Source organism: Diplotaxodon limnothrissa, linkage group LG5, assembly GCF_057381915.1.
Source record: "Diplotaxodon limnothrissa isolate DT_005_m linkage group LG5, D_limnothrissa_male_GT1.1, whole genome shotgun sequence".
NCBI lineage: Eukaryota > Metazoa > Chordata > Actinopteri > Cichliformes > Cichlidae > Diplotaxodon > Diplotaxodon limnothrissa.
Window position 1 is genome coordinate 5,376,310 of NC_140600.1, and position 22,375 is coordinate 5,398,684.

Sequence of the window (22,375 nt, forward strand, 5' to 3'; positions counted from 1 at the left end):
GGCTCTTTAAGTAATGGTGGTGGTGGAGAGGTTTGTGTGTCCCAGGAATCCCAGGCCTATGTTGTCTGAGGGCATTTGCTCCCTGGTAGGGTCTCCCATGACAAATTGGTCCTGGTTGAGGGACCAGACAAAAAGCGATTCAGAAGGCCCCTATGAGTAGAACATAAAGGGGACAGTTCAGCCTGGCCTGGGATAAGGTTACCGGGGCCCCGCCCTGGAGCCAGGCCTAAGGAGGGCTCGAGAGCAGGAGTTTGGTCCCTTCGTCCATGGGGCCCAGCTGGGTACACCTCGAAAAGGGGGCACCATGGGGGTCGGGTGCATCGTGTCCCAGGCAGCAGAGGCCCTAGCGGACTGATTCCTGGCTACCAAGACTGACAGGAAGGAGCCTGAGTTAGTGGGTGAGGTTGAGAGGTACTGCTAGATATAGTGTGGCTCACCTCAGTGCATGGCTTGAGTTCTTGAACCAGTCTTCTGAAAAGGGATTGGACTCTGTCTCACTCTGAAGAGTGTATTCTAGGAAGGACACAGTTGGCATGCAAAACTCACTTTTCTCATTTCATACAGAACCCACTCAACCTGATGTTTTTGAGAACAGACAAACACAAAAATGTGAAGAAAATCTCAATGCATCACTTACTAATGGTTGGAAAACTGCTAGAGCATAAGCTATGCCAAAGGACATAACAGTCCCCTCAAAGTGCCCCAAAGGAACACTGAAAGCAGTTTTCCACTCAAGTCACACAATCTTCTATTATGCATACACAATGGTAAGCATTTCGTAAATCAAGCTTACTGAAGATGGAAACTCCATGTGAAGCCTCAAAAGCAGGTAATGGTGGGTTATTTGCTCTTTACAGCGATCTAATTTAATCCTCAGTAATCGATACATCGTTACAACATCTTGTCCTTTTCAACAAAAAAGAAGAAGCCTGCATCAAGACGGTTGGATTATCCCAGCAGTACGTAAATCCTTGTAGGTTTCCATGGCTTCTCTCTCTGGGCAGCAGAGATTGTAAAGGTGGCTTAATGGCATTATTCAGGTGGCACCAGTAATAAATCAGGTTGAGGGTATATTGCTGGATAAGTGGTTGGATTGGTTGGAGGTACAGCGGATTTTAAACAGTTAGACAGGCAAAACAAACTCCTCTGGCTCTCCCACCATAAATATAGTCTGAGGAGCAGAAAAGACAAAAAACTCCAGGTACTTACTGATTTCTTAGTGATTACTTAGAAATGACTAAGTGATTTCCAGAAAGCCAAAGATAAATTGCCTCAATCCGAAGTATACTCCTGGTGTATAGTTGACCATTTCGTGCAGTTATTGATACGCCAAGGAGAGTGTGTTAATTGAGATTTGAAATTGGAGAGCCGACTGGTCACGCAGGAGATTTTGATCTACTCCTCAGTCGATCAAAGCTTGCATGACAAACTGTCATTGCCGAAGCGTACTGTTGCAGGAAGCTGCGTGTGAGGAACATCATTACTTGACCCATCTACCAGTATCCCCACATTTACTGGCGGGCTCCTTCTTCAGGGTGCACGGGACAAAATGCTCCAAAATGAAATGAAACCTCCAGGCTTGTAATGCCTACCACTTGATTACCAAATGCATAGCAGGAGTAGGAAGGACTGCACCAATGGAGAAACTCCACCCAGGGCTGGAGAAAATAAGAGAAGTCGGCGCAACAAGAATTAATTAGAATTAATTTTATATTCAGCTCAAGCACTTTCTGTCTCACCTGACAAGATGTGTTGCTTTCTATAGAATATCTGATGAAGTATCAGCTCAGAGACTGATTAATCTTTTATTGTGTTTTTATTTTCATTATTGATGTAGCACTGCCACACTTTTGTTTTTGTTCTCAGGATATTCTGTGACCAAGAAAGTATAACAGCCCAAAATTTCTTTGGTGCTCCAAACACTCTGTAGTACACAATCATATACTCAGTCAAATATCTCAGAACCCTTTGACCCTTTACTATAGTTAGTTTTCTCTAACCTGTTCTGTGATAGAGTGCTGCCCCCTTGTGTTTGAAAAAGAACACAAGAGGTCTGTTGATTTGGAGTTTTTATGTTTAAAATATCCATAGAGCAAACTTTAAGGCCAAAGCAATCAAAACCAAATCAGTTAAATACATTAATAAATTAATGAAATGGTTTAGGTACGTTTCTAGAATTTCTGTGGCATTTTCTCCCTTTTCCCAACACAAAAGAAATTTATGTATAGAACTCATCTTTGTGCAAAAAAACCATTAATGTTGGGGATCATCAGAAGGAAAGGTGATGGAGATCCATGCTTTAAGAGAAAATGTAACACTGGTGTTGCAAATACTACAAGAAAGCAATGCTGGTAAAAACGGTTAACCTCACGGCTTCATAAATGGTCTGGTCTGGTTCTTGATTACTTTACTTGAGAACTCAAAGCACTGTATACAACATGCGTCATTCACCCACTGACAAAGTACTTTTATCTACGTTAAGTGTTTACTACCTGCTGTCACTAGTGTGCACTCTATAAGCACAAAAGTACCAGAACACTTACACGAGCCGCTTCATGCCATCAGTCTCACACTGTCCCATAACCTCAAAATGGAGACCACAGTAGTTTGAATCTACTTTGTGTTATGGGAATAAATAGGAAAAATAGACCAATCAGATTCCTATTGTGTGGCCACTTAGCTCTAATTCCTTTTTTTAATATAGCTTGAGAATAAGGAAAATCTTTTTTTTTCTGCATAACCAAATTCAGCTGACAAACGGCATTTTTTTGGCTATTGTAACATTACTAGATTACTTCCTTTTTTTGGAAACATGTGGCCCAACAGGCCACGTTATGTTTTCATTTTAGGAACTCTTTAAAATTACAGTCAGCTGGCGAGAAAGCTGAGTGACAGCTTGCTTGAGAAATCTATCGAGAGAATGATAGCTTTCAATAAGAAATCGAGGAATAAAGTTAGTTTGGTAGCACAATGTATGTATATGAGAAACTATATCAAGGAGATCTGTCGTGGAAATCAGATAAAATTCAGAAAAAAGAAGTGGATGAGACACTTGAGAGGAAACAGCTTGAACTGTGACCTGACACCGAGGCATTTTTCACATTCAGCAGATGACTTGACAGGAAAAACAAACTGAGCAGGATGAAGCGGTGGTGCTAAGCAGGATACTTGGATGGTGCTTATTACTGCTGATCAGTCCAGAAAAGTAGGATGTTATTTAATCTTTTATGAGAAAGTTTAATAACTTCTCCATTCAGCTTTCCCGCACGCTCATTTGTGGCCGTGCATATGATCATTGATTCAATGAAAAGGATTGACAGGTGGAGCATATCTGCATTTCACAGGCGCTACATTATTGAGTGCTAAAGTACAGACTATTAAACCTATTGAGTGAATTACTGATGTTTCCCAAATCTGGGTGCTGAGATGCACATTTAGGAGAAGAGAGCTGAAAGCCTGGGAGCTAAATTCTCAATAAAGATTTAGGACTGTTCAGTTCTCCTCTTGAAAGGCTATAAAGTCATGTAGAGAATGATACTCGGGCAGTGAATCAGACATGCAGAGAGAGCTTAAAGATAGGCCACAGAAGCAGAGTTTTAATGAAGTCACAGTTCAAGGTGTTGGCCACATCCCCAGCCCACAGACACGGACAGCAGAGATAGAACATGAGGGGATGACGACACTACCCACATTTGCCATTTCACAAGCCTTCATTACAATAAGAATGTGTTTTCGACGGCTTGCCTGGTTAACTGATGGTGCGGTCATTCGCCCATCAAAGCTCAGCTTCTGCAGTAATCTCTTCAACACAACAGACAGATCTTTTGTACATAAAGTCACAGCTAGAAAGCTTCACTAAATTTACTACATTTTTGAAGAGAGGACATTACAAGTAGCTTTAAGCTATTACGGCTGCCTAAGCAGGGAGAAGAGAGCCTCCTTCATGAAGCTGAAAACTTGACATCCAACACGGCTCACTACCCGATCGATCCCTCTTCACATTACACACCTCTGCTACGTTTTACTGAATTCATGCACCCAGACGTTTTAGTTTGGGATGGTAAACCTGCTAAACCTGACCTCACAGTAACTTTAACCAACTTTATCTGGAAATGTAATTATTAACTTCATGGGCAATTGCTTCTCTGTGTCCACAAAGCGTGACTGTGTAAACAGATTCATGTCCCCACAACATGAGTACACACACACACACACACACACACACACACACACACACACACACACACACACACACACACACACACACACACAAAGCACACAGAAAAATAGTGAAAAAGCCATCCAACCACTGAGTCTGTAGAGCTGGTGTGATGGTCAGGTTACTGTATACAAAGTAGATCATTAACTTCAGTGACTCCTGAGGACCAGAACCAACAAGTTCACGTTAGACTGAAGCAGACACACACACAGAGCTAGCAGTCAGAGTTTTAAAAAAGTCATGTGGCGGGCAGTCAATAATTAAATGGTATTTTATACTCGGCCATGGATCAGTGCAGATTATGCCCGGAGTTGTTTAGATGAATAATAAATGTAGAGTATTTTTGCAGAGCAAAGGAAAGGTCCAGCTCTCACTGCAGTCTCGTTCCCAGAATTTGACTTTGTTTGAAATGTATTAGTCAACATCCGAGCAGTTATCAAGGCCTAACTGTCTTTGATCCGGTTACTGACCTTTGACCCTTCACATTCAGAAAAACTCATCAGAATGAATATAGGAAACTGTTATGAAGCTTTTCAGATAAGATGCAAAAACACAACATATCCCTCGTTGAAAAAATATCTCCAAACAACATCAATAAAAATGTACTGAACTGAGCTCAAATTAGCAGAAATGAGCTGAAGCAGACAGCAGGTGTCTTCAGCTGCCTGCGCTGGCACCAGCACTCTACACAGAGGCTCAATCTGTTTGTTTGTTGTCCCACAATCTAAACATTCTGGTTAATCCTGTAAAGTTGAGCATTTTCAGTCTGATGTTGCTGCTTTACATAAGATACAGAAGGAAGTGCAATGAGTGCGTCAGCAATGCTTGAAAGTAATGTGAGTAATGCTCTAAATGATGTAGGGGTGGGTGCAGAAGGTATGTACAGAATATTGTTTTAATGACTCACACATTTTGACCTTGCTGCCCTTTGACCTTTCAACAAAGAGCTTATCAGCTCCCACATTTGTTAGTGTGCTCTTCTTTCTCTGAATCCCTGATGGACAGGAATTAGAAACCAGTTTCAAACAACAATCAGCATCAGCGTGAAGATTTCAAAACCAAGTGAAGGACTGACGAATAGAGGAGTTTTTACTAATATATACTTTGTTACAAATTATTTTAGATCCTCCAATTTGATAAACATGTGAAGAAGATTTCAAGACTGATCCAAGTTAATTAGATTACACCCACTTCAGCAGCTCAGTTATTCGTTGATTCCACAATATTTCCTCATTTTTTATTTTGTACAACAGTTTGGTCACGAGCATCACCGTATATAACTAAGAATCTGACATCTTTATAAAATCAAGCCAAAGCCAGTTCTGCGGAGTCCTTATCATATTTTAAAGAAAATAATTTACTTAGTTTTAATTTATTTCTGTTTTCTTAATTTATTTTTCAAATGTATAAATATTCTTGCCCCAGATTATCTTTCTAGACATATTCAAGGGCAGGACAGTAATCTCATTACAAAGAGTGTAGTGAATGGCAGCTGTGAAATCTAAATAAATTAAATCTAAAGTCTGTCAACCAGCACAATGGCTTATCATCCATGGAACGCACTTCCAACTGAAACCCAGCTGATAACATATATTAAATGTACATATAAACATCGAAGGCTGGTTAAAAATAACTCAGAGCTGCAGTCATTTTAATTCATTATGCTGTACTTTTCTAATTATTCATACTTTTGGAAATAATTATTTATTACACTTATTTCTATTACGGAGCCTTTGTTGTATAACTGAGAGGGTCTGAGATCCCTCCATCTTTCTTACACTACATTTATACTGTGTGTATATATTATATTTATTGTATATTATGTATATAATGTAAATAAATGCTATGAATTTAGTTTTTTTATTGTGAATGTAAAACCACAACATTGGACAAGGGTCAGAAATTAGAAATAGCCAAAAGCTCTATGTGCAGCACTTCTTCACACTGGAACTATGTTAAACTGTCGCTTTTATATAATAAATGGAATGATCAGCATCATCATGAAAGTTTCAAAATCAACTAAACAAATGAAGAAAGAAATATATGGGCTTCTTCTAATGCTTGTACTCCAAGGCCTCAAATGACAAAATGCAGCATTAGAAGAGTGCAGCTCAGTGCTTTTCTTCTTCCTCCCCTTTAATAAGTACAGCATTTCATAATAATGTAATATACTTTAGTACTTGTATGATATACTTCCTGGACAACTGAAAACGAGTATTACTCCCGTACAACAACGCAGCAGATCAGTTAAAGTTAGTTATGTTTTGTGACATTTTGTACCCTCTATATACAGTCAGGTTGGTGGTTATGCTGCATGTATTCATAGTTGCTGGGCTGATTGGCTGATGTGTTGATTTAAATACACAGAAATGTTTTGGGAGACTGGAGGTTTCTAAACAACCAAAGCAAGCTAAACGAGTTTAAGGCATTTCTCCTGTGGACACTTGGAGCTTTACAAAAGTGAAGTTACCTCAGTGCTCAGCTGCAGGCCGAACACTTGCGTTATAATTGAAGCGTGTGCTGGTCTGTCATAGTTGACGTTTCTCAGTTTGTGAATAGGGCCCGTCACAGAAAGCGGCAGCTGATTGGCTGCCCCGCAACCTCATTATCAGCCCCTGTCCAATCACTCTGCTGTGTGTGCATGTTATGTAAATAGGTCGCTGGAGTGTGAAGGGAGGAAATTAAAAGCGACGCTTTGCCTTCGGTCGCTCTTTCAAGCAAGCAGAGAAGCGCTGGGTCTGCAGGCAGCGGTAAGTGAAGCAGGATTTACTCTTCGTTTTTCAGACTCTTCAGACTCAGAGTGCACTCAGCTGATTGGCCTCTCGCCACTCACACGCATGTTAAAAACTGTGTAATAATAAAGTAGTACAGACGCTGCTGAGAGCTGCAGTTTGATTGCACGTACTGTAACAGTCTGCACAGCACTCTGTTTATTCTGATGAACGCATGTGTGCTCTTCACTTCAGCTGTCTGAAGTTGTCTCGCAAGTGTTCAACTCTTCTGCGCATTTGATTGGTCAACACCCGAGGCAATCCTCCATGCCCCGCCCTTTCAGCTCAAAGTCAATAAACTGTCAGAGTAGTGATTACTGAGTTGTACAATACTGTGCAGCGTAATGATCGAGTTGCACTGACACAAGTCTATATATGAACACAAACACGGACAAACTAGGCTGCTAATAGTTACTGATAGGAATCCAATTATAAAGTTACTACAACTTTGGATTCATTGACATTTCTTGTGTGTGCAATACTCTTTAGATGTCACAGAAAATAAGTAACGATACTAATGTGTAACATGCACTCAGTTGACAGTACAACAAGTGCAGACAGTACAACAACAGCTAAGACTAAAGCAGTGAAGTCATTTTTATTTATAGAGCATATTAAAAGCCATCAGGGTGTTCTTCATAGTACTTTTAGTCACTTAATATAGCAAACTAAACAACACAGTTACGATATCTAGAAATTGCATAAGACTATGTGAGAAATGCAAAAACATTATGAAAATCACAAATTGCTGCACTGGACTTTATGTGGGATAGACTGTTTTAGAGCCTTTGGTTTATAACTGAGAGGGACTGAGAAAGTGTAAGTAAGCCAAAACAGGAGTGGTGTGTTTTAATGTGTGTGCAAAGTCCAGCAGCTGCAGGATGAAGCAGTGGTGGTTAGAAACAATGCTTCTGGTTTCTGTAGAGGCTTTAGTTTATCATGCTGTTGAACCATTCTACATCATATTGAAAAGTGTTTCCATTATTTTGGCCATCCTATTTATTTCACCAAGAGGAGGTTAAATAAAACAATGCACCTCGCTGTATGCAAACAGGTTCACAGAGGGACAAACTGAAGGCTAGAAATCGACTATGAACAAATCAGCACCTTCCTAATAAGTAAAACAAAAGAAAAAAACATGACTGAAATTCTAACATTAAATGGTCCACTCAAAACTGCTGTTGTATGATGGCAGAAATGTTTGTTTAATAGGACTCTGTTCAGTCCATCTCTAATGCAATGAATAATGTGAAAATCCCATTCGTTTTCATTTTTCTGCGTGCACATGTCTGCAACTCAAGAACACATAAAGGCGCCAGGATGAGGATTGCAGTGATTGGTCAGAGTCTGTTTGGCCAGGAAGTGTACAAGGAGCTAAGGAAGGATGGGCACACCATTGTAGGAGTCTTCACAATCCCTGACAAGGATGGCAAGGCAGATCCACTGGGTAAGAACTCACAACGTCAACATCATTTTAATGGGAATATTAATGGGAATACTGCCTTTCTCCTGTCACCGAAGCAATGCTGAAAGTGACTTTCCAAGCAAGCATTTTTTTGCACATCTGCTAGGAATAAACTGATGATGGTGTCAAATGAAACTGTGACTTGAAATCGGGCCACTGGTTTTATCTCTGCAGCTCGGTCATCAAACTTGCATTGTTGATTGCAGTGTGTTGTGTTTTCTTTATCAGTGAAAGTATCAAATGAATGCATTTTCATATCAGAGCAGTAAAATATCTGTAACTGATTTACATCACTGCAGAAGAATAAGGAACAACTGGAAATGAATTAGACTTTGCTTGACTGCATATACACACCAGTAAGGTTTGCTTACAAATGACTATACATGCTGTACACTATAATAAAAACAGAAACATAACCACTAGCCCACATTTGGAAGTGCTCAGAATCGTGTCGTGATCAGATATTGTCCAGGTGTTAATGCAGTCTGTGCAGAAATAAAGGACTGTCATAGACATCTGCTAATTAATGCTAAGTAAAATATTTAAAAAGAAATGCTAGAAATCCACTTACCAAAACTGAAGCACAAAATTCTTGGAAAGTTTTTACCACACAGAAGGCCACATTGTTTGTCAGATTATTCCATTAGAAAAACAAAACAAGAACAACACAAACATAGTTTAGTATCTTGAGAAATTATCAGGTGAGGTCACTATTTCAGGTGAGGTTGTGCAGTCATCCACAGGCAACACTTAACAAAACAGCCACTCCCTAACTGGCTGTCTGATTAGCTCCCCAAAAATGAATGGACTCATTCGGAAACTTCCTGGGGAAAATCTGATCTTGTTGGGACATTGACCATCCCACTTTGGATGGGGCAGCTCTCATTTCAACAAATCTGGCCAAATTTATGAAACCCCCCCCCCCCCAAAAAAAATGTGACTATCCAGAGTTGGGGCCAGGGTGCAGAGTTTTACATGCCTCTCTGCAATTTCTCCTATACTGTCATTCCCACAAAACCCCATCCCTATAGAAATTGTTATGACATGCGACATAGCAATTTTTTATTTTTTATATTTTTCACCTCTTCCTTTGTGTGGGTTATAATTCCAGATCCTTAATAACGACACAGACAGAATACACATTATATACAATGTAATACAGAAAGTTACCACCGCATGCTGGGCCCATAATCCAGAGGTCGATGGATTGAAGCCATATTCTGCTATTTGAACTCTATGTTGATAGCCTATCAGATTTCCACTATTTGAACATTGTCACAGAAACACACAAGTTTTAGTCCAGCCAGCGGGCTGTTTACATTTTGGGATGGCCGTAGCTGAGGAGGGAACCTGGTTTCTCAAAACTGCACGCCAAAGTATCCTTGGGTAAGATACTGAATTGCAAATTGCTCTCCAGTGTTTTCACTGCAGTGTGAATGTTAGATAGAATGCACTTAGGCCCAGAGTACTTGAATGAATGGGTAAATGAGGCATATTGTCTAAAGTGTTCAAGTAGCAAAGCGCTGTATGAGTCCAGTGCATTTGTATAATATACACCTGTAAATTTCAGACTCTTCTCTGTGCTCCTTTACTCTGGCATTTTCCTGTATGCTTGCTTTTGGAAGCCGACCCATGTAAACATGTAAAGCCTTAGCAAATGGGAAAATTCTGACTTGTAAAATTTGACATCACAGGGGGTAGTTCTACATGTCAGAGTTTATATACATATTTATAATATATTTATTATGTCTGTATTTATAGAAATACAGACATAACTGCAGTACATGAAAAAGAAAACAGAACTGTTGCAGGATGTGCAGCTTTTCTCATTTATTGTGTTATTTTATCATTTATCAGCCACAGAAGCGGAGAAGGATGGCGTGCCTGTCTTTAAGTTCCCCCGCTGGCGACTCAAGGGCCAGGCTATTCAGGAGGTGGTGACTCAATACAAGGCTACAGGTGCGGAGCTCAACGTCCTGCCCTTCTGCTCCCAGTTCATTCCTATGGAGGTTATCGACCACCCAAGACATGGCTCCATCATCTACCACCCATCCCTACTGCCTCGCCACAGGGGAGCCTCTGCTATCAACTGGTAAGTGATGTTCATGAGATCAAGTTGAAGAGAAGCAAGACACAGTGACAGCTGTTTTATTTCACTTCCTGTATCGGTCTTCACAGGACACTGATCCACGGTGACAAAAAGGGCGGGTTTACAGTGTTCTGGGCTGATGACGGACTGGATACTGGTCCCATCCTGCTGCAGAGAGAGTGTGATGTTGAACCCAATGACACTGTCAACACCATCTACAAGAGATTTCTCTTCCCAGAGGGAGTAAAAGGCACAGTAAGTAAAGAAAGAAAGTGTGGTACAAAGACACTTTTATTGTAAATAAATTTCATACATTGGAAGGTGTGCAATATAATGTGTGGTAGCTGTGTTTAATGTGACTGCAACACTTCACCAAGGCCTTCTACCACAAAGATGATAGGATGCATTCTCCCAAACAACTTTGTTTTGATCCTCATCCTCACACTTACATCTTAACATGCTTTTATTTTACCTCTTAATAGCTACCTGGTCATGTTAGCATTAGAGATTTTGTAATACTTAATTCTGCCACAGAGGCACTGCTATCCTGTGTTTTAAATAGAAGTAAAAGCATTAATGCAACACTGTCCATGCAAAATAATGACTCGTGCATCGTCATAAGACATATTTCGTGTATGTACTTCCTGATCTGAAAGGTGATGCCGATGCAAAAATTCATTGTCCCTCATTCTTGTGGGCCAGTACTTTGGAAACTCCGTGGTTGTAAAAAACATAAATCTATAGGTTATCGGCCCTTGGGTCTGTCGCTCCAGAACAGGGATGTGAAACTCATTTTACATCAATGCAGGAAAAGTGCAAATCGTCATATTTTCCAAAGCCGTTCAGGGGGCCAGATTGGAGTGTTTGCAGGACTGACTCTGATACCCGGGCCTTGTGTTTGACACCCCTGCTCTACAGCATAAAAGGAATTTAGACAAATTTTATTGAATTCAGTTTTTTAGATAGCACCAAATTACAACAACAGTCACCTTAAGGTCTTTTTATTACATTATAAAGTAAAAACACTACAATAATAGAGAGAAAACCAAGGAGACTACCCACTATTGGCAAACAATCTGCAACAGTGGGAAGAAAAACTCCCTCCTGTTTTAACAGGACGAACCCTCCAGCAGAACCAGGAGGAGCGTCATCTGCCCTGACCTTTTGGGGTTGATGGCGCTTGTTTTCATAATCAGACTTCACTGAACAATAGGTGACATCATGGTGGCTATGTTCATCTTTTATACAGTGTGTATCTTGACCACGGTCACCATCCTGTCAGTTCCTTGGTTATGAAATGAACTGGTGATCATAAAGCTGTTTTTTATTTAAATGTGAAATCATTATTATGCTGTAGCTGCAGGACATACTTTGAATCAGTCTAGTCATATTGCTTTCTCTTGCAATGGTGTGAAGTTAATACAGTTTGCTATGCTAAAGGTAAGCTAAAGATCGCCTTGAAGTGCTGGAAAAAACAACCTGTAACAGAAATGAAGTTTGTTTTATTATATTTATAGAGTTAGTTATCTGTGTTTTATGTGACTGATCATTCTGCCTGTGTCCTGTGATTTGCCTGCTGCGAGTTTCCCAACATCGTAAATACTGTGATGACAAAGTTCGGAAAGATAGCTCATGCAATTTAAGATAGCGCAGCTTGAACTGCATTTTTCTGGTTCCAGGTGGAAGCTGTGAGGCTGATTGCAGAGGGGAAGGCCCCGAAGATCACACAGCCAGCGGAGGGAGCCACGTATGAGTGCATCCAAAAGAAGGACAATGCCAAGGTAAAACACAAGTGTAGCTACGCCACATTACATCCACAGACACAAACATGCAGAGTGTCGGTCACTGCTGTTCGTTCGTTCGTCGATTTACAAATATCATTAGTTATATATTATTTAGTTATAGTTATAATATTATTATTATTATTATTTTATGGGATATTTAGTTAAGCTTAAAATTAAGGTTTTTTTTTCTTATGCTGATAATAATGTGGTCTTGATACGTTTATAGCACATTTTACAAAATGCAGAAATGACTTTTTGTGATGCTTTGCTGTGAAAACTGCAGAAATTAATTCCATCATTTAAATGAGCAGTCTCTCCTGTTCTGTCAAAGTCTGACTTGAATTGACATCCTTCATCTCAGCGCTGCCGTCTTTATCTGTCTTCTGATTATATCTTTTGTGAATATATACACATATAAATCTGTGTGCTGCTATTCTTTCAACTGACCATGATGTAAAGAGGCTTATCCAAAACCATAGTTGTAAATAAGAAAGCGTTCTTTTGCGTCGTTAAATAAAGGTTAGATTACCATCCTGTGGTACAAATTGGTATTACATGCAAACACTTTGGATATAAAGTCACTGTGATTATTACTTCTCATTCTCTTGATAGTTTTAACTCAGTTGTTGTTACTTAGAAAAATTCTCCTACATACTTTTAGAAATATCAGATCAGATTACCCAGACTCAGACCGACTCCCAAGGCAGTGGCAATGGATGCATCTCACAAGGTCACATGTACAATGAACCAGCAGTTCACTGTACATGTGGAGGGAAACATTTCAATTCAAACCTTTGCCTTTGAAAATGTGAGCTTTTTCTTGCTGCTGCAATACAAGGAACAAAGTACAGTTTCTGGATGTTACCTACATTGTAGTGATTTACACTTTCACCTAACACACAGTCCCACTTTGAGACAGGAAGGACATGCAAATCCCTTAAGAGGATGCATCATGAAGGACATGTGGTGTAAGGATCCAGTAGATAGAATATGTAAAAGGTAAACGGACTGGTACTTACATTGGTACACACACTCACATGGATGCATCAGTGCAACCCTAGGGTACTTTGACAGGCAGACTGGAGTGGCTGAGGAATCGACCCACCAACACGCTCAGTAGCAGACATCCCACTCCTCCTGAGCCGCTGTGGTGAAGCATTTAGATTTGAACTGGCAGTGATGACTGCTTGAAATTCTAACAGATTGACTGGAACCAGTCTGCTGAGGCTCTCCACAACTGGATCAGAGGAAACGACAAAGTGCCGGGAGCCTGGGCCGAGGTCGATGGACAGGTAACAGCTTCTTAATGCTTTCTGTCTGTATCCTGTACAGCTGACTAAATAAAAAATGTTTGACACAATACTTCTGAATTTTAACCGGATCAGAGCGACGGCTCACGCAGACATGCAGAATCAAAACATGATGAGCAACTGCGTTTGGACTGAGTCCCGTTTTACATCTCTCTCTGTAGAAAGTGACTTTCTATGGCTCCTCTTTGGTGGATAATGGGACCGCAGTTAATGGTCAACCCCTGGAAATCCCTGGAGCCAGCCAACCCGGTATCGTCACTAAATCTGGCCTGGTGCTGTTTGGCAATGACGGCAAGACTGTAAGTGAGATTATTAATCTCAGGAAACTGTTCTAGATTTCCAGAATTCACATTACAGATAAGTGCTGTACATATCTGAAATGATTGGCTCAGACATACAATGGCCCCATCACTGTGTCGATATAGCTACATCTTGTTACTGAATTAATTGAAGACCACCCTGACTGTGGTGGTGAAAACATCACTTGCAGATATTCGGGTGCTTTTCACTGGCAGGGACAGCAATTGTCAGAACAAAGCAAATACCTTCCTACTAGGCTTGACTTGTGTAGTAATACCAGAAGTATCACATTCAGTCCTTCAGCTATGAGGTGATTTGGTCTTGGAATGCAGCCCACAGCTCGTTATTCTGCATCCTTTCTTTCCACGGATGCTCAGACAAAAACTCTACACTCGTGTCACGACTGCAGAGAGAAGATTTTGAGACATTTACGCTAGAAAAACCTGACAGAGCAAAGGAACAAAGAGATCACTGTGAAACTGGATATATGACTTTTTTTAGCTTTATATTTTTATGTTCACATAACAGGATCATCGTGAAATAACTTTGGCAAAATATATACAGTATATAAATCTATTTTACAGTGCAACATCAGTAACACATGACGTACAGCATCATTTGATATTATGGTGCAATTTAGATTTAAAAACTATTTTTCGATCAGGTTGAACTTTGTCATCTGTTTAATACTCGTGTTTGCCAAATATGTTAGTGTTTATTAGAGGCTCTAAACAGAACAGGAATGTAGAGTTTAGTAAGTAGTCCACAGTACCAGAAAAGCAGTAGACAAACAGTCCTCCAGCATCCAGCTGTATCTACAGTATTGTGCATATGAAAAACAAATATTCAGCTGGCCAACGTGTGTTTTGTACGTAGTCTCTACAGGTGCTGGTTACTGAACTGTCCAAACCTGTATTTTCCAGTGTTTAAAGTCCTGCTCAGCACTGAAAGTAGTTAAGAATGCTTGGTTGAATTAAATGGGAATATTTTAAAAAGTACATTTTTAATCAGTATCTTTTTAGTGTCCGAGTCAGGAAGAAGTTAGCTTACCTCAGCAAAAACCCGGGATCGGTAATAAACTGTTCCCTCTATCATAACTTCATAGGCACTTGGGGAAATGTACTTGTATGCAAGTTAGATGGAAAAAAGTATTTTTGTCTTTTTCGTTTATGTTGTTTTTGTCATTATTTGTTCCCATCTTGTTTTGTTATAAATCAGTAATCTTTTAGCTGCTGGTTTGTCTTGTTACAACAACAAAGTGCTGCTTAAAAAACACTTTGTAATCGGAGTGTGACATTAAGCCACTGAAATCTCTGGGATATTGATGTTGTCAGCTAAGTAGCAGAAAGGGCTGATAATCAGTTTCAGCTGAAATTACCAAGAGGTTCACAAGAGGAGCAACAATGAGACAATCCCCAAAACAGGTTTTACAGGTGGAGACCACTGACCCCGCCCCCCAATGGAACCAGTCTGTGAGCACTGTCAGAGCCACAAAATGGACTCCAGCATGTGAAAGTCTCAGACCAAATAATCGTCAACAGACTTCATGAGGGCCTCTAGTGAGCCCTGTGCTCACTGCCCGACGCTGTGGAGTGTGACTGGAACTTTCCATGGAATACCAGAACTGGCAGGTATACCACTTTTCCCATATGAGAGCAGGTTCACCCTGAGCACATGTGACAGACGTGAAAGGGTCTGGAGAAGCCGTGGAGAACATTACGCTGCTTGTGACATTGTTCAGAATGATTGCATTGGTGGTGGTCTGCAGAAGCATATCCATGGATGGACACAGAGACCTCTACGGCTAACCAACATCACCCCGGCTGCCATTAAGTATCGGAATAAAGTCTTTGGATCCACTGTCACGCCCTACACTGGTGCATAATTTGTAGTCAAACTAATGGTCTCTTGACTCCAGTCCAATAATTACTGCAGACACATGAGAGTTCATTTTCCATCCAACCTGCATATAAGTATACAACCCACAATTTCAAATTTAAAGCCAATTTCAGTATATTTTCTATCTTATTGCAATCTCTGGACAACATTTGGAGTTGGCATGAGTGTTTGGATTCAGTCCCATTTATGGCAGTCTGGCTGCTTTGCTGATTTTGTTGTGTACATGTTGAAAATTTCAAAAGACAAGCTCAGTTCTGTACTCAGATTTTCAACTACATGCGCCATCAGCTCTAACACCTCTCAGGTGGGACTCTGACTTGTGGACAGGTTAATGCCGTGAACCTTTCTCATATGCCTCTTCATCAGCAGCCGCTCTGTAAACAGCTCATCGCAGTCCCCGCATTTGTACGGCCTCTCCTCTTTATGTTTGGCTAGAACGTGCTTCCTCAGAGTAGAACCCCTGTTGAAGGATTTGTCACAGATGTGGCAGCTGAAAGGTTTCTCCCCTGTGTGAGTCCTTATGTGTTCTGTCATGTGTCCTTTCAGCTTAAAACACTTGCCGCAGTAATGGCAGCTGTAGGGTCTCTCTCCTGTGTGCACTCTCATATGATTCTGCAGGTTGCTCTGGCAGGGGATGTGCTTGCCGCAGATGTGGCAGTCAAAGTTGCTCTTGCTCTCCTGTGGCTTGCTTTCATGTGTCTTGAGGTGCCACGTTAGCACAGTCTTTTTGGTGAAAATGTAGTTGCATATGTGGCAGCGGTACAGGGTGGTGCTAGTCTTCTCTTCCAGAAGGTTTGGTTCATCTGCAGATGTTTGCCTCGACTCTCTGCTCTCCTCTGCTGCTCTGCAGTCCTCTAACTGCTGCACTGTTTTGATGAGTTCTTTTGTCAAGGCATCTCCGTCATCGCTGTCTTCCATCGTTGGTTGCTCCTCGCCTCCATTGAGCCACAGTTCCTCCCTCTGCTCCTCTTTAACCTCGGAGGGTCCCGGCTCATCCTGCCACACACTCGAGCTCCACTCTTGCTGTTTAGGTGGAATGTCCTCAGTTGGCTGTTGTTTGGCATCTGCAAACAAAGGAGAGAGAAAAGCATTACACTTCAAGTATTGTGCTGAGATCTAAGCGTTACAATTGGCTTCAAGTAAAGGACAGCATTTGCTATTAGAAGAGTGCACATACTAACATGTGTGGAGTATGTTATGACTTCAGTTTAGACAGTAAAAGTCTTTGGTAAGTTTTTTTTGTTTTGGTTTGTTTTGGTTTTTTTAAGTGAAGTGAAATAGCCACCAGCTTAGACTGCAAACTGCCCTGTGTGATAAGTCACAACCATGACCTTATGCTGATAACTATATACAGGTCAATGAACAGTGGTTAAGGAACTTCTACAAAGCTGTAAGCTAACAGTAAACAAAACAGGCTGACAAAATGTCATGTGTTCTGACACAGTGAATGACACAGAGCCAAACCAGAGCCAAAGTTACTCTGGAAACACTGGGTTGCATCGTGTCTATCAGGTAAAAATGGGCCAGTCTGCACCAAAACACCAGTTCTGTAAGCTTGTTCCATAAACCCCACTAACTTCATGAAGAATGCTAATTTTCCAAATCTACAATGTGATAAATTGACTGATTCTTATTTAGTGCTTTTCTGCTCTCCCGGAGTCTCTTCACATTATTACTCTGATGGATCCATCGGAGAGCAAGGTTAATATCTTGTCCAAGGATATGTGGCATGCAGAGTAGGAATCACCTTCCAAGCAGTAGATGACCTGCTCTAGCTCCTGAGCTACAGCTCCAGTGTGGGGAAACATGGCTGAACTGTTCAACTATTTCAGGAGTGGCCAACTCCAGTAGATTGTAAGGTAGACCCTACAATGACATTTATAGTAAAATAATATTTTCTTATACAAAATATATAACTATAGTTTGCCCTGTGCTTTGATGCAAAGTTTTTATGCTGCTGAAAACAAGATGGGTATAGTGTACACATTAATTAATATTAATGATAATTTGATGTCCACTTTAACAATGTTCAGGTCAGTGGCTCAGAGTTTTACTGGCCCATGTATATTTGTATTGGGTTGTTTGAAAAACAAATAAAACCCCCTTTTTTTAGAATTTCTATTAGTATTATTAATGCAGTTCAAGAAAATATTTTAGATTATTTCACTTTCAATCTGAAAAATGTTGCAAAAACTTTGGAATAAATATGCACCCCACGCCCCCTTTAGACACACCCCTGTTCGGTTCCATGTAAACTAAGACAGCAGCCGTGAGCCGTCAACTATGGTGTTATTTTTGTGCCACTATTCACTATTCAAAAAAAACTTTTGAGCGCACGTAAAAAAAATCCAGGTGCAAGTGTTGCAAATTGAGGAGAAATTTATTTTGAGAGAAGAAAAGCTAAATTTGAGTGAACAAAATTCATTGCTGCGTGCAAAAAATGTATTTCAGTGTTTGCTATTATCCATACACACACACAATACTAGTGATGTGCGGATCAATACTGAAATATCGATTCCTCCGATACCAGTCATTTATGTTCTAGAATCGATTCTCACATTAAAATATTGATATTTTAGCAATTTAGTGTAAATTTGTAGTTTATCATTAACAGGAACACAGTGGAAAGAACCTATTTCATTCGGATTGTCTACATGGGAAGGAACTACTTCCTCTTCTGCCTTTCATAGTTATGTGCGAAATAGGGCTTTATAAATGTGTCGCGGCCCCTTGGCTGAGCGTAATTGGAGTTATGCGTGGACGTATTTTACCTCCACAAACAGCCGAGACATGGTTTGCATACATGTGGCAAGAAAGTGAGGTGTTGTGGCAACATCACTAACCTTGTCAAACACCTCAGAGTAAATCATATCACAGAATGTGACGAGTGTATGTTGAGGCGAACTGAAGAGGAGAGAGGGACAGGTGCTGCTAGGGCGAGACAGACGTCTCTCACGGAGTCCTTTAGTGCTGCAGGCAGGCAAGGTGTTCAAATAGGCACAACTTCCGGTTTGTATTTCTATATGATGAATTCTGCATTATTAAGTGATAAGAACAAGTAATCTGATGTCCTGTAATCATTATGACGCTATAATTTGAGATACAATAAATAAAATAAGTTTTTGTACAAAGTATCGGTATTGGATAAGTATCATCGATACCACCCTGAATTTTACCTGGTATCGGATTGGAAAGGAAATCAGTGGTATCGCACATCACTACACAATAGCAGCCCCTCTCGCTCAGTTTTTGCATTTGCGCTTGCTCGCAATGTGTTGTTTGCAGTCTCAACAGTTCTGCCCGTGCGCGCTCAACTCTTTCTGTACGCCGTTATATTTGTGCCACAAAACCAGCCAATCACAGACTTGGATGCAAAAAAATCTGATTGGCTGTTTTGTTCTCCAATCAGCTCGAAATGATGAAATGCAATATCCCCGAATCCATTTAGTAGTGATGTGCGATACCACTGATTTCCTTTCCGATCTGATACCAAGTAAAATTCAGGGTGGTATCGACGATACTGATCCGATACCGATACTTTATACAAAACCGTATTTTATTTATTGTATCTTTTATTGTATCTCAAATTATAGCATCATAATGATTACAGGACATCAGATTACTTGTTCTTATCACTTAATAATGCAGAGTTCATCATATAGAAATAAAAAACCTGAAGTTGTGCGCTATTTGAACACCTTGCCTGCCTGCAGCACTAAAGGACTCCGTGAGAGACGTCTGTCTCGTCCTAGCAGCACCTGTCCATGTCCTCCTCTTCAGTTTGCCTCAACATACGCTCGTCATATTCTCTGATATGATTTACTCTGAGGTGTTTGACAAATTTGTGGTGTTGCCACGACACCTCACTTTCTTGCCACATGTATTGCAAACCACGTCTCGGCTGTTTGTGGATGTAAAATACGTCCGCACATGACTCCAATTACGCACATTACTTCAATTATCCTATTTATACAGCTGTATTTCACGCGGAAGAGGAATAGTTCCTTCCAATGTAGACAATCCGAATGATATAGTTTGTTCCTGTTAATGATAAACTACAAATTTACCCTAAATTACTAAAATATCGATATTTTAATGTGAGAATCGATTCTAGAACATAAATGACTGGTATCGGAGGAATCGATATTTCAGGATCGATCCGCACATCCCTACCTGCAAAAATTATTTTTACGTGCGCTCAAATTTTTTTTACGTGCGCTCATAATAGTGGCACAAAAATAACGCCATATTCAACAAGCTGTATAATTAAACATGTAGCACACCGAGTTCACAGTTCATCTGCATATTTTAATACAACTTCTGAAGACTTACTGCAGATTTCTCTCTGTGTAAAACAAACGGTGAAGGATGGAGCAGCTACAAAATGTGTTTCTCTTCACGTCTGAGTTTGTTAACCAGGAGCTCTGATGAAGGACTCGCTCGCTTTTCCCAGTAAAGGTTTTAATGGTGATCACAGGAACAGCGCCGCTGTTTTCTATCAGTCAACCCGAGCTCACCGTCTCGGTAACCGCTCCGCCTCTTTGCTCTTCGCGGTGTGTAAACAGGCTCGGGCTCCACGTTTAACGGTGCCAGGGTCATCATCACTGCTGCTGTTGTGCTCTCAGTGTTTTTGTTTCAAACTGGACCCCTGCGTGGGCTTAATGTTGTCAGACTTATAATCCACACGCTTCCCCTAAATACGTTTGTATCGCAGGTCTGTTTTTAGCCGCTAATGTGGGTGAAACGCTCGCGTTCGTGTTTCCATGGTGACAATGGCGCGCTACAGAGCCGTTCCTTAAGTGAAGCATCGAATCAAATAATTTGTATCAAGATTTTTTTAACAAAATACTCGATAAATCGTTGCAGCCCTTGTTCACTAGCATTATTGTAACATTTACAAAATAAATATTTACATTTTCAGTTTTGTTTCATTTTTACAAATGTATCAACATTATAATCCCGACACTTTCTTACTGGATCCATCCAAAAACAAGAGAGTAATAGAGTACTAGGAGTGATTCTTAGGGCAAACATAAGCTTTCACCAGCTTGTATGAGTTGAGAGTTTATACAAAACAATGCCATGATGTCACATCCTGCAAAGTGTGTTAAAATGTTACAATCATCATTTCACATTCGTTAAATAGGAAGGTAACACAGGTGTTTACATCGAACTGATCGGTGGTCAGATCGCTTTTGATGTATGTAACAGAAACATACAAGTACGAGTCCTGTCTGAGTGCTGCTTTCCCCCCCCAATTTATTACAATTACCTTTGATCAGAATAATTTGGATTGTTATCTGAAGATAATATTCACACATAAATATCTGAACTTGGTGATATTTTTAATATTTAATCAAATTTGAAGGCACACTGTCGGGCAGTGCAGACTAGTTGTGGTAAAGGGAACCTGCAGATGCAACATCTGGACAACATGAAGAAAACTCACCAGTTAACATGAAAACCAGTTACACTAGAACTCCTGTACAGAGCACAACTGACACTCCTGTACAAGACTGACGTTTTCATAAATAATACAAAACAGCTTATGACATGTGTGTGTGTGTGTGTGTGTGTGTGTGTGTATATATATATTACATACTGTACGTAGCTTCAAAACAGCTTGTCCGTATCTATAATTATATACAGATGTGTTCACTACACCAAACAATGTTAAGAACAAGTGTTAAACTCGCGGGCTGATTGGCTCAAAGGGTGCAGGGTCATGTACGCTCAACTATAAAAGGAGGATTTAAGTTGCATCCTAACGCGCACACGCTGAGAGTAACCACAATGAACGACGGTCCTCTTTGATATGATAAGTGCGACCTGCCGCAGTTTGACTGTCATTTGAACTCATGTTTCGATAAACAGCATCCTTACTGTACTGTTTTATTTGAGGACATTGGAAATAAGCTCACCGGAAATTTAACGCTCCTTTACTATATGGCTAACACTGCTTGCTAATGTTGCTAGCTAAATGCTGTGAATATAAATGTAACTTTCTGTCCGACGTCGCTGAATCACTTATTGGGTTATTATTAAGATGCTAACTGGCCGAAGTAACCTGGGGTACATACCTGCCCTGTGCAGCCGTATCTCTGGTTTGTAGACGAGGTCCAGCAGCCGCTGCAGCCTCTGGTTCTCCAGCTTGGCTCGGTACACCTCCTCCTGGTACTCTACCAGGGTCTTCTCAACGAATCCGTAGATGTCCACCGCAGCTGCGGTTAGTCTTTCCGTCAGGAACACGTTAAATGTCTGAAGGGTAGCTGTGGCCATTGTAAGGCTTCTCCGTTATTTTCAGCTCACCCTGCTTGCTACCTATGGATGTGTGACCGTCTATGCAGTGTGTAACAGGCGTCACAGCGCCCTCTAGAGCACTGGACTTTGTAGGACACTGTACCGTCAACATGCATGGAAATGCTCTCTAGGCACATTTAGGCTCGGATTAAACTAGTCAGTGGTAAAACTGACTGCACGCACTAGAGTTCAGCTAGTCTAGAGCTGAACTCTCATTCATTCTCGTTCATTTGTCTTC

The 22,375-nt window shown here is 40.6% G+C and overlaps 2 protein-coding genes across 2 annotated transcripts in view; one reads left to right on the plus strand and one right to left on the minus strand.

Moving 5' to 3' along the window:
* The first annotated feature begins 6,886 nt into the window (after window positions 1-6,886).
* aldh1l1 (aldehyde dehydrogenase 1 family, member L1) overlaps window positions 6,887-22,375 on the plus strand; it is a 29,185-nt gene continuing 13,696 nt past the window's right edge. Inside the window, exons 1-7 of the mRNA XM_085352971.1 lie at window positions 6,887-6,969; window positions 8,292-8,437; window positions 10,313-10,547; window positions 10,634-10,799; window positions 12,224-12,325; window positions 13,531-13,620; window positions 13,800-13,937. Coding sequence (XP_085209097.1) covers window positions 8,311-8,437; window positions 10,313-10,547; window positions 10,634-10,799; window positions 12,224-12,325; window positions 13,531-13,620; window positions 13,800-13,937 — 858 coding nt within the window. The 5' untranslated portion in view covers window positions 6,887-6,969; window positions 8,292-8,310. The remainder of the gene's footprint in view (window positions 6,970-8,291; window positions 8,438-10,312; window positions 10,548-10,633; window positions 10,800-12,223; window positions 12,326-13,530; window positions 13,621-13,799; window positions 13,938-22,375) is intronic.
* LOC146631471 (uncharacterized) lies at window positions 16,086-22,116 on the minus strand. The gene is made up of 2 exons (XM_085352973.1): window positions 21,918-22,116; window positions 16,086-16,901 (listed from the first exon to the last, which is right to left on the minus strand). The coding sequence occupies exons 1-2, from the start codon at window positions 22,114-22,116 to the stop codon at window positions 16,138-16,140; spliced, it is 963 nt and encodes a 320-aa protein (XP_085209099.1). The 3' UTR covers window positions 16,086-16,137.